This window comes from Sinocyclocheilus grahami, unplaced genomic scaffold (assembly GCF_001515645.1).
Source record: "Sinocyclocheilus grahami isolate Dianchi unplaced genomic scaffold, SAMN03320097.WGS_v1.1 scaffold259.1, whole genome shotgun sequence".
NCBI classification, from domain to species: domain Eukaryota; kingdom Metazoa; phylum Chordata; class Actinopteri; order Cypriniformes; family Cyprinidae; genus Sinocyclocheilus; species Sinocyclocheilus grahami.
Genome location: NW_015505438.1, coordinates 1463013 through 1477591, shown reverse-complemented (window position 1 = coordinate 1477591; position 14579 = coordinate 1463013). Strand labels below are relative to the sequence as shown.

At 34.5% G+C, this 14579-nt stretch overlaps 1 protein-coding gene across 1 annotated transcript; it reads left to right on the top strand.

Moving 5' to 3' along the window:
- Positions 1-719: 719 nt before the first annotated feature.
- LOC107599027 (DENN domain-containing protein 2D-like) lies at positions 720-10512 on the top strand (the record flags this gene model as incomplete). Its single annotated transcript, XM_016290516.1, has 11 exons — positions 720-911; positions 3327-3439; positions 3530-3599; positions 3903-3980; positions 4923-5063; positions 6455-6603; positions 6707-6878; positions 6973-7023; positions 7130-7211; positions 8297-8545; positions 10115-10512. Coding segments are annotated over 11 exons (1362 nt in total), but the record flags the coding sequence as incomplete, so codon positions are not given.
- Between the last annotated feature and the right edge of the window lie 4067 nt (positions 10513-14579).

Genomic DNA, 14579 nt, shown 5'->3' with positions numbered 1-14579 from the left:
TATATTGCATATAAAAGTAGTTAACCTTGTCAAAACATTTCAGCATGACTCATTCTCGTCTCGTAGTGTAAGTAGGGCAAAATGCCTAAACGAATTAGTCTTTCAAACTGCAGTTTTGTGCTCAAATATTCCAATTCAAGATATTTGTAAGATGTTGTTCATTTACAATTCATTTATGAAGTCACAAGGAGGTTCACAAAGTCAGTCAAAGCACACAATCTGCATCAGTCCTTTAGTGCACGTCTTGTCTTTTCAGTTACAAGCAGCAGTTATTATTCTGTCCTTTATAGAAAGGCACATTGAAGGTTTCCATGGTGAGGCAAGTCAAGCTAGAACAAGACTTTCTGACCTAGCGGACTCCTATGGTATTCCTGTCGGCTTTGTTTGCTCTGTGTTGGGGGAGGTTGCCAAAAAGCAGGCTCAAAAGGAAATGTTAAGGAAATTCACAGAAGAGCTCCGTCTTTCTCATCATTAATTTGTTTGTACTTTTTTCGTGGTTCAGCATTCCCTGTTTGATCAGCATTTCAAGTGCTCTTTCTGAAGAGCAACATTTTTAGATTGTTCAGAAATCAAACATTTATAAACAGTTGGTTTGGTAGTATATCCTCTTCATTGGACTGGAAACAGTGTCAGTTTGGTTCCAGAGCATTTGTGTTGATTTGTTTTTAAAAAGAGGTAAACATCACAGAAGCTAACGTGTGTGTGTGTGTGTGTGTGTGTGTGTGTGTTTTGTAGGAACTGGTAAGGAACCAGATCTGCCTGCTAGCACAGAGCTCTCTAACGTGGAAGAAAAGGCAAAGGAGCAGCGATACGCTAGCGGGCAGTTTTTCTTCGAATATCTGGTGGTGGTTCGGCCTAAAAAGACCAAAGATGGGATATATGAGCCACAGATCATCTATCAGTTCCCTAAGGTGACACATACGAACCCTGTGCTCTGCATGCAGCCACATGTAGCCCTTCAGAAAGTATTCAGTACTTCTGTAGCATTATTTACATTCAATAACAATTCAACAACATTTTTTAATGCTTGCATTACATTTAATGAATTAGTAAATGCTTAATTCACATTATTTACATTTATATACATTTAAGTTTGGAGTAAAATTTGGTTGTTTGGAAGAACTTCATCAGAACTTTTATAATATATATCTTGCAAAAGGATTTATTGTTTATACATTTTTTGTTTGTTTTTAAAACAGACAAGTGTATCTATTGTAACATGTTAAAACTTTTTCAATTTTAACGCAAATTAAATTGATAGGTTAAGTCGTGCATATATTATGTAAATATCCTTTGTAAAATGTATATATTATTTATTAGATTTTTTTTATTTTATTATTTAACATAGGCCTAGTTCTTATGAAGATGAAATAAGTTAACTAGTTATAGTAAAAATGTATAATGTAATACCCAAAACCATATACATACGTAGATGCCTCATTAGCGACTGTTTCTATGGGCCGCGATACGTAAGCCATCCGCCATTTTTAGAACGGTCTGCGAACCTTTGAGCACTTTGACTGTGTGCGTCTACAACAGCAAGTTATACACTTGCATATCTTTGAATATTCATTGATTATTATGGTGAATGACGTCAAGTTGACCAATCCAACAGGCACGTGCACACATAGACATCAACGCTGTCTTTTTATCTGCTGCATGTGCCCAGTCCACTTGGTGTTCCACTCCATCATTAGCTTTAGTAAAATAACCTGATAGCTGGGGATTTTACTGACTAACTCATGGTTTCCCCTCTCTCCTCAGTTTTTTTCTTTAGAATAGTTGACATTTTTTACTTATCGAAGTTTGTTCTTTGCATAACCATTCCCAGATTACGCCAGAGCAAAGTGAAGAGAGGTGAATGCAGACATTAGGCGCAGCGATCACCGTGCATGTGTGGTTAAAATGTTAAATATAGAATTAATCCATTTGATTGGTAAACCAAATTCAAACAGGACATTTTAATCTCTTAATGGTAATGCATGGAATTTATGGAAAAGCTCCACTAAATAATAGCGCTAATAAGTGGGGGGCATGGTGGGGCTTTGGCGATCGGCGTTACCGTTGGCCAGTCAATATTCTTCACAGTCAATCACGGGCCCCCTCCTTGTCTGGGCCCCGGGGCTTCAGCCCTATGGTTAATATGACCCTGCATGAGAGCTAGCATGTAAATTAGCATGTAAATTAGCTAAAGTTTAGCTAAGGCAATAGGAAGTCTAGTAGGTTAGACCAGTGCGTGTTCTTTCACTGCATGATTCAGTTTATTAAAATGCATTTAGAATGATCACAAAATTCAAGATATGGGGGCAGAAACGTATATATGTATATGGGTTAACCCTAACATTTCATATAGTTTCATATGTCATATAGTTCATCAGTATCACACGAAGACTGAGGTTTTTTTCACCAAAAAAACAGCATGGTTACAAATGTGATATTGATTTTATACAGCAGTTCAATAAACAAGAATTTAATATTAAGATACTTACGTTTTAGACACAATATTGACTGTTTTTGCTCTATTTCGCCAACAAGTATAATTCGACTTTGAAAAAAAACTAATTTGCATCGCTGAGCAACATGACTGTGTTTCGTTCCTGAATGAATCAACCATTTCATCCATCAAAAAATTTCAAATATCAGTATTCAACGTTTTATGCATTTGTAACTGCAGGTTAAAGCATTCATGTCCTGCATTAAACAGTGTGTAAATGCATCTAAATGCCACTTCTAATGCAGCTTCTGTGTTTCCTCTGCATTGCAAAGATGAATTTTGTCAATACTGATTTCATTTGCTTGGTAACAGCCCAAATGACTTATTATTCTAATTGACCGATTCAATTTAAGAATTGGACTGAAAAGATGATGCACACTTTAGAAATGGCCTTATAAAGGTAAAAAGGCCCATAAAAGGTAAAAATCTATTTAAACTTATTGGAAAAGATTAATTTCTGTGATTAAATGGAAGATTAAATGCTGTGAACTGATCACAACACAGAATATGCAGAATATCAAAAACTTTAGGAGTCAGCTGTCCACGGTAGTCCTTAAGATATCAGCACAATAACACACTCAGCAAAATATCATCTAATTACCGTTATCGATAAAATCCCAGAAAATATAATTGCATTGTAGAAATATTTCAATTAATATTTATACATTAATACATTATATATATATATATATATATATGTGTGTGAAAAAAAGTTTATATAGCTCATTCATTGTCATTCTCATATTAATGAGATCTATATGAATGAAAAAGACCATTTGCATTTTTGTAGTCTTATTCTCCATTTGTCTTTTTCTCTTTCTATTGAGTACAGAAGGATGGAATGGTGCGATTTCAGAAGGAGGAGGAAGAGAAGACATTAAAGGCGCTCACACTCTTTTGCTTCCCAGAGGGTGTAAACTGGGCGCCCTTAACAGAATATCCCAGGTACTGTAACCACGTGCATCGTTTCTCCCAGCATGCCTTGTGGAGGCAGAAACTGTATTTTCACTGTCTCTCTTTTTCTCTATTTCACAGTGAAACATTCTCTTTCGTGCTTACAGATGTAGATGGAACGAGGAAGAATGGATACTGTAGGAGGCTACTGGTAAATGATGACTGGGCTCATTAGTGATACTTCCTGTTATTTATGCGCACACTCATCACTGCCCATTACTCATTCGAATAAATCCCTATTCCTATGTGTTAATCTTACACGGCAACCCACTAACAACACTAGCAACAGGGAAAGCACCACTTACCTTTTCTTCGGAAATTTAGTTATTTTGTAATGCATGAAAAGACAAGATAAGGTCAACTCTTTCCAAAGAACTCTCACTCACATGCAGTTAAAGTGTTTTGTAGTGTTTTGAAAGCTTGCTTCTCTTGTCGTTGCTCTTTTCTTAATTAGCCTGATGGGAAGGGGGCTCGTCTGCCTGAGGCCTACTGCATCATCAGTAATTTAGCCTGTTTTGGACTCTTTTCCAAGGTAAACATCATAATTTACTGCACAGTCATCTGTAACTGCCTTTGGGCTTTTATGATTTGCATTTGAGAGAATTGCCTTTTGTTTTTCTGACTTTGTATTAATTCAGAGTTTATTGTCTTTGCTAATATAAAGTAATTTACTTGTCTGAAAAGGGATGTCTAATGATTGATCTCTTTGTTGAGCTTTCTATTTGCTGTCTGAGCTTAACGCTATAGTTATTGGAGTGTATTTTGTTTGTTTGAGCTGAACTTTGTTCAGGTACTTTTTTTTTTTTAGGTGAACGTTGTCTCATGATTGTAAATTAGTTTGTTTGTTCAGGACAAACATCAAAGACTAATGTGATATGACTTAAGCTAATGTGATCTTAAAGAAATGGGCATATTCTAAATTCGGGTGTTTGCAAAGTTGTCGACGCTTATGCTTCAATAATATATGGTGTTATGTGTTTACTGCTCTCCCGAATAGATTGAACATAAACCAACATTACAGGGAAATATGGAGAATACTGGGAAATATTATTACAATTTAAAATAACAGTTTTCTATTTACATTCATTTTAAATGCAATTTATTCCTGTGATGCAAAGCTGAATTTTTAACAGTCATTACTCCAGTCTTAAGTGTGACATGATGCTTCAGAAATAATCTTAATATACTGCTTTTGTGCTCAAGACACATTTCTTATTATTTTCCAATATTGAAAACAGTTGTGTTGCTTAATATTTATGTGGAATAGAAAACTTTTGTAACATTATAACTGTCTTTTGATGAATTTTTGGTAATTTTTAATGTATTCTTGCTGAATAGAAGTAATTAATCAAAAGAAATCCAGCCTTTTGAACTACTGTATATTTTAGTTTTTCACCTGTTATTTCCATTGAAAGCGATATATATTTTTTAAAAAGTTTTCCTGTTTGTTCAATCTGCCTTCTTGATGTTTTAGATCTTTGATGAGGTGGAACAGCGAAGAAAAATCTCAATGGCAATGATTTACCCATTTATGCAGAGCCTGAGGGAATCTGCGTTTCCTGCCCCTGGACACACTGTTAATATCAAAAGTTTTATTCCAGAAAGAGGCACTGAGGTAAGAACTAGTGATGAAACTACAATTTTTCTAAATCTCGAGGGTTGTCTGAATGGCTAGTCAGTCTGAAAATGCCATCTGGTTGAGACTAGGGTTAGAGGGACTCCATATTGTACATGCCACACTATTACTCCTGACATCGTTGTCTGAACAATGACTCACAACAATTGTGGTTATTGTAAGATATGACTTACAGATGCAGTGTCGGGAAAGCCAGCAGCTGCTACACTTTCCATTGATTTCCACTGTATATGCAGCAGTTGAGTCAACAGAAAAACAACAACAAAAAACTGATGTTAGCCTGTCATTTCCTATTAAACACAAAAAAAAGAGGAAAAGGAAATTGATTGAGGGTGTGAAATCGTGGTAGAGAATAAAATCAGTTTTTTCATGTATTTTCCCCAGTAATTTTAAACCATAGAGTGTTAATTACAGTACATTAAAGGAGGTGTAAAGTAATACGTCTCTAATTCCAAACAAGCGGCAGAGCAGGCAGGCAGAGACATGCTGTCCACAAACACACACCTCCTCAGCTCTGGCAAAAAAGCAGGAAATTGAAGTGAGTGAAGTAATAGCTCAGGGAAAAAGGGTCAAAGTTGAGCTGTTTCGTGCAGGTATGTCCTCATGCTTTGTACCAACTTGACTTAGTTCTGCTTGAACTTCTCCTTCAGCTTTTCTATGTAACATTCCAATCAAGTGTTCTGAACATACCTCATATTATTATAAAACCCATAATTCTGAGATCTATCTATCTATCTATCTATCTGAAGGTACTCAATTTTGAGAAAAGGTAGTCAGCTACATATGACAAAAAAAAGAGGATCACAGTTAGGCTGAAAACATCAAACATAAAAATGTTACACTAAATACAACTAATAAAACTAAGGAACAAACCCAATTTATATCACTGTATGGAAAATATATGGACTAAAATATTTAGCAATGATTCAAATGAATCACTGAATCACTTTGAACTTGTTCATTGGAATAAAATATCAGAGCACACAAGATTGCTAAAAACGAATTAATGATTTTTTTAAGGCTTATTGCCTAGTCACATATTGTAAAAGGCTACAAAAATGCTTAAATTAGTAGCAGTTACTTACAGTTACTAATAAGAACAAACTCCTAAAGATAGGAAATCAGCCATTGATATGTCATCGTGTGCACTTGCACTTGCTTTGTTTTTTTGATTGTATCATGATAAGTTGATTTGTCTTGTGTTAAATGTGTTTGTGCTATATACGCACCAACCACTGTGGAAACAAATTTCCTCCCCATGGACAAATAAATGATCTGTCTGCTTCTAGTTTGTTATCCCCAAACTGTTTTTTGTAAATAATAAAATATGTACTGTACCTATAATAAAGTATCTGTATGTCTCTCTGTAGATCATCAGTTTGACTCGTCCGACAGACTCCTGGCTGGAGCATGTAGATTTCCGCACATTGTTCAAATGCCTTTCAGATGAGGAGGTGCTCCAGGTGTTTGCTGCTACTGTGCTAGAGCGGAGGATCATCTTCATCGCTGACGAGCTTGGGTACTAAAACAGACATACATGCACACACACAAGTGCTAGGTTTTGCTTTGATTTATATCCATATGTATAACCCATATTAATCAAGGCCATACTATCTCTGCAGGACGTTGTCTCAGGTGATCCACGCAGTGACTGTTCTCCTGTATCCATTCATCTGGCAGCACACGCTCATTTCCATTGTTCCCGAAATCCTAATCGACGTCGTCATGGCACCCACACCATACCTGCTGGGTGTCCAGAAAAGTTTTGCAGATCAGGCCACTGACCAGACCGAGGTGAGTGGCCAGACTCGTGACACTGTTGAAATATTGCAAGCAATTTACATTTCAAATGCTGCAAGCTGAAATCTAAATTCATCTACTCACCCAGCTGCTTGTTGTTGACTTGTCAGAAGGCAGGAAGGAGACATTTATCAAGAGTGTAAGTTCACATTTAAATCATAGAGAGCATCTTTTAAATTGTTGCCTTGAAAAGTGACTGATGGATATAGTGTGGGTGACTGTGGTTGAAATGTTTCTCCAAACAGATGGGAGATGAGAACACAATATTACCTCACAAACTCAAAGATGAAATCAAGCAGGCCCTCAGTGCCAAAAATGAGAATTCAAGTAAGCAGCATTTTTCTTCATATTTAGTGGAGTTTTAATAAATTTTCTCATTGCTCATAAGTAGTGTTAAGTATTTGAACAAACCCCAAATAAGGCCCAGATATACTTGGTTTTCCAACTTCAGTTCCGTTTTGCACACAGTTGACTGTAAGTGTGGATGGATGCAGCTGGTGAATGCACACTATCTAGTAGAGCTATCTTTTTAAGCACTCGATCACTCGCATTTGCAATGGAAAGACTGGATCATTTTACTGACTTCATCTTTGAATCTTGTTGAGCCAAATCGGGCTCAATTTTTAATCAGGTCATTTTGTTCATTTGAGAGGAGTGTTATATTTTCAATAACCAAATTCTACGTACACAATCTTTGACGATATTTTGTATTAGGAAATCATTGTAAAGCAGCCAAGGATAAATGATAACAACAACAAAAAAGTATAATTATTTTCCCCAAGTCTTTCATTCATTTGTCATTTGACAGACGCAATGAACAATTCACTATTGCATGGATGTTTTACTTAAACGCTGGCATGTGACTGTTCTATATCGTCTGTGCTATGGACATGAATGATTAAATCTTCCCAAATACGTTACGATCTAAAGAGTGTTGCCACTAGCATTTCTAGTCACTAGTCTTGCCATTTCACTAGAAAACCCAGCACCTGATTCTAACAAAATAGCTGAAAAATAAGCTCCTTGGCACTAGCCACTGCAAATAAGCCTAAATTTTCCTAAATATGCAGCTTAAAAATGCAGTCTGCAATTGGTAACATTTACAAGAGATATTATGAAAAATAATCCCAAAAAAGTATACTAAGCGGACATGGCAACACTGCATGCGCTGCGTTACAACCATAAACAAAACACAGTGCCTCTGTCACTATTAGAAATTTCTGGACATATGTGTCTTTATTCGCTAATATTACTTTTTGAAAATACATACTAAACTGTTGTCGTTTATGTTTCATGTTCATAGCTGCAAAACACCATGACATTGCTATGTAAATAATCGCACTTGCACCCTAGAAACAAGTATTTAACACTAATAATAACCCATGCATTTATATAATTTATCATCACTTCAGGTCTTGAGGAGTTGAACCGAGTGGTCCCAGAAGCTTTCCTGCCATTTTTTATCAAGACTGTTGGTCACTTCTCTAAGTACATTGTGCGGAACGGCAAAGACCAGCAGGGAGAGTTCCAGCGAACTAATTTCTGTAAAGCAATAGAATCCAAGAGCACACGACGGTTTGTGAAGAAATTTGTACAGACGCAGATGTTCGATCTCTTCGTTCAGGAAATGGAACAGAGACCCGCCTCTCAGGACGGCACAGGTGAAACACACACACTTTGACCTAACATTAAAATATATATTTATAGATAGATTTTCACATTGAATCTCCAAATTAATGTAGAAACAACATATAAAATATGAAATAATTTGGCATCTTTTTATGACGGCAAGCATCAACAATACTGATGTCTCCGTTAAATGGATTTTATTTGTTTAATTATGTTTAATTTAAGTGAACTTAAAACAATCTTCACATAAACCCATTATAATGTCACAATTAGAGGTTTCTTTAATAGTGTCATCTTAATGACTTGAACTTTGATTTACTTTTTCATAAGAGAATATAAAAATGTTCTTGAATAGTAATAGTAAATAATATTGAATAGTAATAAAAATGAAGTAGTAATAAAACGTATAGTTAATATCGTCTCCATGGGCGGCGCTAGGGAGGGGCTAGCAGGTGCTTCAGCACCCCCATAGCACTCCCACACATTTTTTCCTGAAAGCAAATAAATAAGTTTGATAAATAAGTTTAATATAAAAACAAAAAAATGAAATAAAAACATTTGACTCATTGCACATGCATAATGCAATGCAATAACGTGAAATTGTGGCACTATTCCTAATGTAACGGTTCCTTGTGCCAAGTAATTAGGCCTGCCCCCGACTAAAGATTTTTCTAGTCAACTAGTCATACGTTTACATTAAATTAATTAATATAATGGCCCACTAAACCATCCTGTAATGGGCCTAGGCATAATATAGCCTATTCCACGCTTAAGCTCGCACATAAAGCTTGCCACAATGCACCAGCAAATGTAATGATTATAAATGTCTGGAAAAAAGAAGACGTTTTAATGATTTATTAGTAAATTGCTTTTTGAGTCGGTGTCGGCTGCAAAGATGAAGTTGCCGACGTTGACTCGCCACTGCCGCAGACGTGCCTTTAACAGAAAAATGCACCTTTTCATACTGACTACATTATCAGATCATTTTTTTTCCATTATTATTTTAATTGGTTCATTTAATAGTAGACATTTCAAGCTTTCTATAGATTTATTTCTTATGTCTGTGAGGCAAGTAGCCGATTCAGTTCACGGAGACCGGGACGGAAGAAAGCGCATCCTGTTTATTTTCTCTATTTTACAAAAGCATAACGTGTTATTGTGAGTGTACTGTGCACACAAATAAAAGTGTAATAAAAGCGAATGATGTAGCCTATTAGTCTTATCTGTATGACCAAAAATAATGGTGTATTTTAAGCTTTGCAAGAAATGCAAGATATTCTTGTTCAGTGAATGTATAGGCTTATGCAAAAAAAAAAACTTTGGGAACTGACTGATCTACGTAATTTCATACAATGAAAAACTGTAATTAAATTGTGATGAGTCAAATAGGCCTAATCATGTAACAAGTGTGTGGGCAAGTTTTCCATCATTTATTTTATTTATATATATATATATAAAGAAAAAACTATTTTGTTAATTTACTAGGCTCTTATTAGTAATTGCCCAGCTCCCCCTGTCAAAGATCTAGTGCCCCCTTAGCACCTGCATTCAAAAATATCTGGCACCGCCCCTGATCGTCTCCCTTTTTCCTCTTTTTCCAGGGTTTTTTGACAAAAAGATCGCTGAATACCACAAAAAGATGAGGGAGAAAGCCAAGAAACACTAATGGAAGCACTCACCAAAGTAGCTGGTTGTAAATCTTGTGTGAAATAAATCAGTCAGTAGTAAATAATTTTAAGGAATGTAGATAGAATTAAATGTCAGATTGTTTTTTATTTATGTTGTCATACGTTTACTGCTGTTTGTCATTTGTGTCAGGGTCTTGTTGGGGGTTATGGGTAACTGTATTGTGATAAGCTGCTGTATTTAATGCATGTAAAGCTTGTTTCAACTAGAAGCGTTTTGACCAGAAGGTTCAATGTCACAGAAACTGAGCCAGTGGAAACATGCTGAATTCAAAAACAAATCAGATTCAATGAATGAAATGAAAAAAAAATAATAATAATACATTTCATCTCCATATTTCAAGAATACTTGTAAAAGCACTGAAATCAAAATATTTAACGTTTCTTTTCAAATTAAAAGGAAAAACTTACTAAAAGTAGTGTGATACTGTATTGACTTGGCTTGTGTAAAAATTTTTGTACATAACTAGACTTTCTCTCAATATTCTCAGAATAATGCATAAAGCTTAGAAGTTACAGGAGCTTCTCTTGAACGTGAAAAGTTTCCTCGGGAACACTCAAATCTGTGAAGTACTGTCTACTGAGTGCCGGCTGCAGTGCTGGATGTCAGACACATGGTGGCAGATTGTCTCTCACATGGCACCAGCCAGCAGAGGTGAGCGTTCTCCATGCTGCATGTGCTCTCTCTCTTCATAGTGAGGATAGTCGTAGAGATGGTTACTCTGAAGAACAGGCTGAACCCGCAGAGTGATTTTCTGGAACAAAAGAGATTTAGTTAACAGGTGGCAAACTGTATGCAATTTGTATTTTATGCACATACTATGAATAGATAAAAATACCTAGAATTTTACAACATATGATAAATTGTACCACGAACCACCATAGTAACAGATCATACCTGGAAATCACGTATGTACGTGAGGAAGAAGCAGATGAAGGAGAATGCCAGAGACCACTCAGCTGTAGCACTGACCTGGTGTGCTAGAAAACCCTAAAATACAGTACAGTTCAACTTTACATTTACATCTTTACGCACCCATTAATAATGCTGCAGTACTGTAGTTTTAGGCCAGCTGTTTCAGAAATGGCAATATGTGATGCTGAAGCAAGTATAGGGGCTACATCACCTCTCACATAAATATGATTATTTAGCATTTTTGTATTCGATTTTTTTTGTCAATTGTAATTTAATTTAAAATTATTTATTTTTATAATAATTTTTTATTATTATTTTAACATTTATGTTACAAAAAATTCTATTTCAAACAAATGATCTGTTTCAAATACATTTCCTTTGAATCTGGAACCGAGCCATACAGGGCCTTAAAAATGAATATACCAAAAGAAAAGTTTGTTAATATTTAAGGATAATATAAAAGGATATTGAAATATCTTTAGCACATCTTGAGGGCACGTTTAATTTGGGAAGTTGCAGCCATGCAAACTTTTGAACTGTCACCATTGGTGTCTAATGCAACAAAGATGGCTAAAGTCAACAGATTTTACTAACAGACCTACCAATCTCTGTGTAAAAGTAACACAATGATGCTGCCATCTTTCTAAAGTCATTTTTACCCCTCTGTAATTTGGCTCCAAATCTCGGTTGAAAATTGTCATTTTGTCCCCTTTACAAAATAATGGATTTCCCAGTAAATATTCATACATGACATTTAACATGTTGTCTTTCTTCTTCATTTACGTATCTCTTTCACCAGAAAACAAAAATAGCCGGGGACCTCTAGTTGACTTGACATGCAATGACCCAAAAGTTAAATGAATGTGAGGGAACTATGTACTAAATAGCATTGGCTTTTCAAATTCATTTAAAAACTAAAATAAACCAGTGAGTTTGAAATAGAATACAGAACTCAAAATGAAAAAAAAAATTAAATGCAGATTTACCTAGGAAAGCTGAGATTGACAGCATGAAGCCAAACACACAGCGTTCAGGAACCTCAGTGCCCGTGTCACTATACAAACAAAATAATAAATGTATATATATATATATTAAAAAAAAGATATTATATTTTGCACAAACAAAATGAAGGACCATAACATTCTTTTACATGGTGACATTATTTTCATGGCAATTTAACAATAAGCACATTAAAAATGTATAATGTACTTTTTAACTATAAAAACTAAATAAAAAAAAAGATTTCACAATGAACAGATTTAAGTGGATTCTACACAATCTGAACAAATGCATTTTGAAAAATATAAAATCAAATAGATGCAAAGTGTTATCTATTCCATGCAGAAATCTTACCAATTTCTTACAATTTAATTTATGTATAGGCTAACTGACAAATATGCATTCACATTAAGTTTATAACTTCAAAACCTAAATATTGGCCTAAACATTTTGTGTGACATAAAAAAAAATGTATGAAAAAATTTGTTTTTATCACTGTTATACAAACATATATTTAATATATATTAAATTATTCTATTAAAAGTATTTTTGGAAGTACAATTTTAAGCACACCACAGAAGAATTTGATATGATTTGATTTTACTTTATGCTGATCAGTGTTGTTTTAGTATAAATATATATATTTATATATATAATATATATATATATATATATATATATAATTTTTTATCTTTTCATGAAAATGAATTTAGTTGATTTAGTAATTTTCATTAGTTTGTTTAACTGTTAAGTATGTCTTTATACATTTTTTATTTCAGTTAGTTTATTAGTTATTTGAGAAATGTTGTTTTGTCAACTAGCTGAAATGAACAAAATTTAAGATTTATTTGTCTATTTTATTTGAAGCAACAATGTTTTTTTTTTCTTATAGTTAACTTTAATAACCCAGATGGTTTTTAATTTAAAAAAGCAGAAAACAAGATTTACTGTATTACAGAAGTGAGAATTATGGTAATGATAATTTTGTGAGAAAATATAAATAATGCCCTAATATGTATTATATGCATTTTGACACAAAAGATTTATGAGTTTCAGTTTTGTTTAAGGTGCTTAAATCAACAGTTTTACAGTAAGTGCATGGATATAATGTGGATTAAAAGGCCCCATTTGGAAAGAGCCACTTTGGTCAGAAAGGCCACAGCAAACATTGTTAGGCTGGTTAGAGTTTGGAGGCGGCAATGCCCACATTAACTGCTGCACAATAGAGATTATTCATTAATGAATGCTGTATGACTGTAGCTGAAAATACACTGTTCATTTACAAAAAGCACAGTACTGGAGTTCTTATAAGATACTTAAGGGATTATGAAATTACCAATGTGACTTAAAGAGAATATTTACTGATTATATAAGCATATATGTTGCTCCAAATTGATTAAATATGACTAAAAACTGTAATTTTTTGAAGTTTCAGTAATTTTGTTTTGTTTGCATCTTTATATTATTTTAATGTGTCTATATAGCTTTTATAATTTTATTTTATTAATTTGAAAGTTTTAGTCTTTTTTCATGCTTTTAGTTATGTCAAAAACCATGGTACATTTTTGCTAACATAACTATACTAAAACAAACCGAGGCAGTGATCAAGAAATCTGTTAACATAAATATGACATTCTTTATTTCATGGCCATTAGTCTATTACAAAGTAAAGTATTTGCTGTAAATCAACAAAAATCCTGGTTGAGGTACAAATTATACATGTATTGTAGATGCAGTGACAGACCATTTTCTTCAACTATGTGTGTATTGCAGCTTTGGTTGACCTCAAGAGCGGCTCGGGTGAACGGGTGACGCATTTAAAAAATACAAATAAAAAGGGAGAAACACAAATACACAGAAACCCACTTAAATAATGTTCACAACAGGATTAAAATATTTTCAATAAAAGTCTCAAACCGAGAGACTAAAAAAAACATGTACGAGCAACTGCTCAGAGGTAGATGCAAAACAATAACATATTTTGAGAAATTAACATGGAGTTCGGCCACTCCGTTCATATTCTACGCTTGGAAGCACCCGATACAGAACCGCAGAGTTAAGGCCCGTTCACACCCAGCACGATAACTAAAGATAACGATAAAGATATAGTTCTAAAAATCGTTCTCAATATTAAAGAATAGCATAGTTCACACCACAACTATAACGATAACAATACAGAGGAACAATATCGATGTGATCACTTTCAAAATGATTACTCCGTTCATATTCTACGCTTGGAAGCACCCGATACAGAACCGCAGAGTTAAGGCCCGTTCACACCCAGCACGATAACTAAAGATAACGATAAAGATATAGTTCTAAAAATCGTTCTCAATATTAAAGAATAGCATAGTTCACACGACAACTATAACGATACAGAGGATTTTGTTTTTTTTCTCCAGCCGATGAACGATAAAACACTGACAGCCAATCAGAATCCATCCTGCTGTAACGAGCTCAAGAATC